The sequence below is a fragment of the Carassius carassius genome, chromosome 34 (assembly GCF_963082965.1).
Source record: "Carassius carassius chromosome 34, fCarCar2.1, whole genome shotgun sequence".
NCBI lineage: Eukaryota > Metazoa > Chordata > Actinopteri > Cypriniformes > Cyprinidae > Carassius > Carassius carassius.
Window position 1 is genome coordinate 1,054,235 of NC_081788.1, and position 7,836 is coordinate 1,062,070.

At 37.7% G+C, this 7,836-nt stretch overlaps 1 protein-coding gene across 1 annotated transcript; it reads right to left on the reverse strand.

Moving 5' to 3' along the window:
• Positions 1–1,809: 1,809 nt before the first annotated feature.
• LOC132115060 (uncharacterized) lies at positions 1,810–5,602 on the reverse strand. The gene is made up of 11 exons (XM_059523467.1): positions 4,872–5,602; positions 4,405–4,584; positions 4,229–4,321; positions 3,956–4,021; positions 3,423–3,488; positions 3,242–3,334; positions 3,099–3,146; positions 2,946–3,023; positions 2,799–2,861; positions 2,161–2,375; positions 1,810–2,013 (listed from the first exon to the last, which is right to left on the reverse strand). Exons 2-11 carry the CDS (start codon positions 4,502–4,504, stop codon positions 1,810–1,812), a joined length of 1,026 nt encoding a protein of 341 aa, XP_059379450.1. The 5' UTR covers positions 4,505–4,584; positions 4,872–5,602.
• Between the last annotated feature and the right edge of the window lie 2,234 nt (positions 5,603–7,836).

The following is a 7,836-nucleotide window of genomic DNA, read 5'->3' on the forward strand; positions in this document are numbered from 1 at the left end:
TGTGCTCATACTGTGATCACTGTGAGGTCACTACGCACTCACTGTGTGCTCATACTGTGATCACTGTGTGCTCATACTGTGATTACTGTGTGCTCATACTGTGGTCACTGTGTGCTCATACTGTGATCACTGTGAGGTCACTGCGCACTCACTTTGTGCTCATACTGTGATCACTGTGTGCTCATACTGTGATCACTGTGTGCTCATACTGTGATCACTGTGAGGTCACTGCGCACTCACTGTGTGCTCATACTGTGGTCACTGTGTGCTCATACTGTGATCACTGTGAGGTCACTGCGCACTCACTGTGTGCTCATACTGTGGTCACTGTGTGCTCATACTGTGATCACTGTGTGCTCATACTGTGGTCACTGTGTGCTCATACTGTGATCACTGTGAGGTCACTGCGCACTCACTGTGTGCTCATACTGTGGTCACTGTGTGCTCATACTGTGATCACTGTGTGCTCATACTGTGATCACTGTGTGCTCATACTGTGGTCACTGTGTGCTCATACTGTGATCACTGTGTGCTCATACTGTGATCACTGTGTGCTCATACTGTGGTCACTGTGTGCTCATACTGTGATCACTGTGTGCTCATACTGTGGTCACTGTGTGCTCATACTGTGGTCACTGTGTGCTCATACTGTGATCACTGTGAGGTCACTGCGCACTCACTGTGTGCTCATACTGTGGTCACTGTGTGCTCATACTGTGATCACTGTGTGCTCATACTGTGGTCACTGTGTGCTCATACTGTGATCACTGTGTGCTCATACTGTGGTCACTGTGTGCTCATACTGTGATCACTGTGAGGTCACTGCGCACTCACTGTGTGCTCATACTGTGATCACTGTGTGCTCATACTGTGGTCACTGTGTGCTCATACTGTGATCACTGTGAGGTCACTACGCACTCACTGTGTGCTCATACTGTGATCACTGTGTGCTCATACTGTGGTCACTCTGTGCTCATACTGTGATCACTGTGTGCTCATACTGTGGTCACTGTGTGCTCATACTGTGGTCACTCTGTGCTCATACTGTGATCACTGTGTGCTCATACTTTGGTCACCGTGTGCTCATACTGTGATCACTGTGAGGTCACTGCGCACTCACTGTGTGCTCATACTGTGGTCACTGTGTGCTCATACTCTGGTTACTGTGTGCTCATACTCTGGTTACTGTGTGCTCATACTGTGATCACTGTGAGGTCACTGCGCACTCACTGTGTGCTCATACTGTGGTCACTGTGTGCTCATACTGTGATCACTGTGAGGTCACTGCGCACTCACTGTGTGCTCATACTGTGGTCACTGTGTGCTCATACTCTGGTTACTGTGTGCTCATACTCTGGTTACTGTGTGCTCATACTCTGGTCACTGTGTGCTCATACTCTGGTCACTGTGTGCTCATACTGTGATTACTTTGTGCTCATACTGTGGTCACTGTGTGCTCATACTGTGGTCACTGTGTGCTCATACTGTGAGATCACCATATAACACCACTATGCAATAATTGTGTTAGTTCACTGTTATCTAAAATGATTCAGTTAACTCAAACTTTTACACCCACATTCTTTATTTCCATCAATAAAAACAATCAAACAAAAAGTCAGCTTTTTCCTTTATTTGGTTTCCTTTTCAGCCTGGTGTTGGCGTTGGACAAAAAAATTTCTACTTGGCGAATACATTCCGCGTCTGGTGTTGTTCTGGTGGTTACTTTTAGCTTCTTCACCTCTATTTCATTTTGTTTGTGAAAAGACCTGACACAAAAACACAAAGAGCAAGGTGTTAACAGTAAAATTTCTATAGCAGCATCCAGATGCACAAACCAAAACTTAAACACTTACTTTTCAAACATGTCAGGAGCACAGGTGGCAACACCTTCTTCCCATCTTTCCCCGTTCTGTTATACAGACAGAGAACATTGTCTGACGCTATGCTTTTTAAAGCCTGTCTCACCATCTCACCTATATTGGAGCTGCCGTGAGTATGGATGAGATAGTGTACCTGACAAAAACATACATAATATTGTCATGATTAAAATATACCAGGCTTCAACATTTCTTTTACATGGTATCTGCTGCAAAAAAATAAAAAAATAAAACTGTGGCTTTGTTGTAAAAATAAACGCTAAATTTATATAGTAGTACTAACATAAAGCTCTCGATAATTTTTGTCTTCTTCAAGCCTCTGACAGAAGGCTTCAAACGTTTCAAAGCTGGAGCACTGTTGTTGTTTAAAAAGTTCCTCATGGGCATCTTCTTCTGCCCGCTTCATGAGAACAGACTTAACTTTTGCCAAGTCATTCATGATGACAGCTTGTCTCTGTTCCAGCATTTGAATTTGTTGGAGTATCTTAGTATTCAGATCTGAAAAATTGTAAAGTTAGATTGTTATATAGCAAAGGATGTTTTATGTCTGTATAAATAAATAATGTCTAATTGATATATCACATACCAAACAATTTCTCCATGGTGACTTTGCATTTTTTTCCTTTGGTTCCTTCCCTGTTATCAAAATTACATACATAAGGTCAGTGAAATTGCATTTATCTAAATCAGTTATATTGTTTCTATATTTATTTTTCTACATCAATTACACCGTTTTTTCCCTGATCGTTTTATCCACAATGCACATGTAGGTGGTTCACTTTAATTGTGGGGACATTTGGTACAATGTAAAAAAGAAAAAAAACACACACACACACGCACACACGCACACACACACACACACACACACACACACACACACACACACACACACACAATAAATTATATTGAGATATAACTCACCTGAAGAAGCAGAGCTTTTGGGATGATCATCCTCATGCATTGCCACATTTCCCTGAAGAGTATCTGTGAGAGTCATGACACAAAATTCTCTTATAAGGTACCTTGTGATGTGTTTGCATGTGTTAAAGGGAATATCTATTGTCTCACCTAAGAATACTGGGTTGGGCTGGCTTGAGTTTAAATAACTGTCATCAGGGCTTTCATTGTTATCATCCAGACAGTCACCTGAACAATGTGAATTAGAATAATCAAATTAGCTTAACCAGATTCAATTTAAGAGAAAAAGTGTTTCATACTCACCAGATGTTTTGACACACAGAGCTTTCTGAATAAGTGGACTCTTGACTACTTTCAAGAAAAGACATAAGACATTCAAAATCTGCAAATAAAATGATAAAGCTGATTCTGCTAAGTTCCTTAGATAAGTTAAAACACAAGCTTACCATGGTATCTGGGAGTTTTGGCCAGCTGAACATTCTTTGTCTTCAGACCAACTCGCTTCATTGCATTTCTTGACTTCTTTAAATGCACATCATCTGTTTATCACATTAAAATTAGTATGATCACGTAATCTTTTGCCATAACAAACCTTGTATACACAATGACTAAACAATGTATACACACCTGGTATCCTGGTTTGCACTGTAATTTCTTTATAAGTCATGTGATGTTGTTGAAGATCATGAAATTCTGAGAGGAAGATATAGAAGTAAGTGGCTTAATGTACATCAATACATGAATGCATGGGTTTTCTAACCGGGGTCAGGGGACCCACAACAGGCCTCCAGAGGGTTGTAAGGGTCTTCATAAAATTCATAAAAAACATAAATATTAATATATTCAAACATTGTTACAGTCACATTTTTAAGTTCTTGATAGAGACATTTAAGTGTTTATATTTGTTTTTTATCTGTAGTATGGGATTTGTATTTCTTTGTAAAACAGAATTCTTTGTAAAGCTTCTATAAAACTAATAAATTTGAACTAAAAATGTTTATCTTCAGGTTTACATGTCCAACATTACTCCTTAGCTAAAGGTTCATCATATATGGTGGGTTTTGGCAATATAAAGTGTAAAAACCTCTGCATAGTAACATTATACACACCATTAATACATGAATTTATCTTTTGTATATGTGTGTATATGTTTAAATCACCTGAGACATCAGAGCTTGTGGGCTTGGGATCATCCTCATCTTTTTTCCCACTTCTCTGAAGAGTATCTTTAAAGATGCAGAAGAAAAATATTTTTTATTAAATAAAAGTTTAGTTAAAAAGTTAAAACACTGTCACACTGAACTTTCTGAATGAGCTGAATATTGACTAATGTTCAAAAGAAGAAAAAAACAAACTAATAAAAAATGGATTGAAGAAACATAAAAGTGCTTTAGCTAGTTCAAAGTTCTACATCAAAGTTAAAACAGGCTAACCATGGTATATAGGAGGTTTGGGCAGAGGGACATTTCTTGACTTCAGACCAGATTGCTTCACTTCATTTCCTGACTGCTTCAAGTTCATATCATCTGTTTAGTATATACAAATAAAGAATGATCACAGAGTTATGGCTAAATTGTTTTCTGCATACCAATCATTTCAATATACAGACCTTCACAGGAAGATGTCTCTGAATTGATGTCACTTTCATCACAGAGCTTATTTTTCCTTTTTCTCTTCTCAGGTAATTCCACAACTGCAGGGTCTGTCATTGAATACGTAATTGAGTCCTCTGCTGCTGAGACCCCCGTTGTGTAATCTGAGATCTATTGATTTGCTTGATCATAGTCTCCTGTAAGTGGTAAATGTATGTATACTATGTGTATAATGGAAATTCAGTCAACTATTTATTCATCATAGAATATATAAATATATTATGATTAGTAAATTTATAAGACCACCTATCATAATATTGAGAAAGAAATCTTCCAGAAATGTTAAATACTTGTTAAATATATGTAAAACTAAAATTGTGATTGTCTTATATTAGGCACAACAACTTGAATTTGTGTTCTTATACCCACATTTCAGCATCACATTCATTTTCAATTCAAATGCACCATTATTGCAATTTCTTACCAATTGATGGTCCAACGATCTTCACAATGTCATAAACCTTCCAGTTAGGGTTTGGTGGAGAATTGTTTTTAATGTTTGAGAGTGATGATGTCCATCGACACTTCAGTGTTCCATTGTCATCAAAAATCCAACTGATTGGTACAACAGATGTCTGTCCATCACCGAATAAACAAATTCGATACTGAAAGACGCACGCACATGTGCGCGCACACACACACACACACACACACACACACATTATTCATAGTCTTTGGATCAAAATCAGGATAACATGCAATAAAAAAGGCAAAAACCCTGCCTTACTGACTTACTTGACTAACTAATCAAACTGAATGCATGAGCGGTATAAGCGCTAACGCATTGTATTCATCTTTATCAATCAATGACAAAGGTATCATGATTGCTTTATGTCTCAGTTGAGTGGTGCCAGTATGTAACATTTTAGTGTGATTCCGAAATCCTTTGAATATGCCAATTATTCTGGAGTCACATGGTTTAGTGTACAAAGGTTCCATTCTGCAAAAAACCTCACAAAAAAACAGATTTTCTTGAACTCCATGTATAAGGCAGTAGCTATCATTGGTCATTCTGTAACATTCTTTTGTCTTTGGCGTACCAGAGTTAACATTTGATTTCTTAGAACTTGATATTGCTTGCCTCTCTGCCAATCTGTTAGCTACTTGAATAAGTGGATCACTTGAACCGCGGATAAACCTCTTGATTTGACCCATATTGTTCTCAAACTTGTACGCTTAACCAAAGTTAATGATCTGTTGTAATTTGCAACATCAGTGAGATGTAGCAAGCAATGCACATTATATGAGATGAAACTCATGCTATACAGGCTGCTACCTTTTTCAACAAAATATGTTAACAGCTCATCTGCATAATCACGATGCTCCATTAGGTTTTCACTGTACAAGATGCACATTCCAATACTAAGTGAAAGGAAGTGAATATACTTCTCCTTATCGAGAACATATTTCAAAATCACTGGTCCAGTATAAAGCAAAAATGTTCGGAATTCAGTTGCTTTCCAGTGTTTCAGTTCATCTAACCCCCTGGGTTTCCTATTGAATTCAGGAGGTAGGTGATGTCGGACAGCTTGATGAAAATAAGTAATGGTGCTAAGATGTCCAGCTGATAATCTATGGGCCAAAGGTCCTTCTTTCCACAGCATCAACATGCGCTTAGTCACTCCTAGATCTACACAATGCATGGGATCTATTGGGAACTGCCTGATCATATCAATGTCCAGATTCAAAAGAATGCTATCTGTTTTGTGATGTTCAGGATTTGTCTTCTGTCTAAATGACTCATTGGTTCTGAGATTTCCTTTATACAAAAAAAGCATTTTGCTCTCATGAACTCCCTTTACATCACAAAAGTCACAGCCATAGCGGCCATTAAACTGAACTATTCCTTTGATGAGGGCTCGTGCTGGTGCATCACATATGATGTTTTTAGGACAATTCTCTTCCCTTTAAAGCCTGTTTCCATCTGTTCTTGCAGCTTCACCATAAAATCCCTCTAAAACTCCAAATCATTTGGTTTCTTTGCTCCAGAAAACAGAGCAACAACAACAGGAATGTTTTTCACTTCATCAATGCTGATGACAGCACACTGAAGTGGCCACATTGTGAGGTTTTTGGACTTGAAAATGGGTAGGCCATCAATATTCAAAGAAATCTCAAAGTGGTCGTATTTTGAAGTGTCTTGCTCAGACAGAGTATGCGTAAGACCTTCCTTTAATCCAAAATATGTGTATTTGCCACCTATCAAAAACAAGATTTTACAGTTCAGTGAAATTTCTGAATAATATTGCCAAATGAGTGCATGGACATTTTCAAAGTTAAAGTGTACCTGATTTTTCAGTTATTCTCAAACTGCCAGAACGAGGTGTTTTCAAAAGTGTTCGTCCGTCTGCTGGAACATCAATGTCATGTTTCTTTTAAATCTTAAGCAATTGAGTGAGAGAGGTCATGGAGATGTTGAATTTCATTGCCCACTCAGACAGCTTTTTCTCCAGAGACAAAGCTAGCTCTGAGTTACTTTCACTGGTAACATCCATGGAATCATTTAGTCTATCAATTTCATACCATAGCACTTGATCTTGCGTATTAATTATGGTATTCTGTTGTGATTCTGAATCATACTGTTCTTGCAAGTCTTCATTTAGATGCTGCTCCACAACATTCAGCATATTTCCCGAGTCGTCTGATGAGTAGTCTGATTCAAGTTCTCTGGAGGAGTGTTCACTATCAGAAGTGTTTTCATTTTTTTTCTGAAGAGCCAAAATTATCTTTTTTGATTTTCTATGAGCTTTTTGTTGCTGTCTTTTCAATGCCTTAATTTTTGTTTCCAAATCCTAACAGGCCAAAAAGAACTTCTGTATTAGTAAAACATTATATGAAACACATAAATCTTTTACAAAATTTTTTTGTTTGAGAGGACAACCTTAGCCACTCTCACTGATTACTGTATTTGATAATTGTTTAAGAAGTCTTCTTTGGACAATTGTTGTGTATCCTAAAGAAGGTGTGTATCATAAAGTACTTTAAACTACACTTTTGTAGATCTACACTTTACATTCTTAATGATGTAGTGTTGCATCTGATGTCTGGGTAAAGTTGCTTGTTATGTTAATAAGAGGATGAATGTCAGTCACTTTGAGTTTTGGTAAATGGGAAGTGACGTTGAAGCTTTTAACATAAAACAGCTACAGTTCCGCAGATAGAAGTTGTTGTTAAAAAACTAGTCATATATCGTGGTGAAATAAGGCTTTTTATCTTTAATATGAGTGTCTAAGAGTAGGCGTACTTCATCTTTTTATCCAAAGAGCAATGATAGTTTACGCTATTCCACCAGTGCAGCATTCTTGCTTACTGTTGTTTTACAGTGCTTGTTAATTATTGAAATATAAGTATAAATAAAAAATAATAATATGGACCAGCTTAGATGCTGC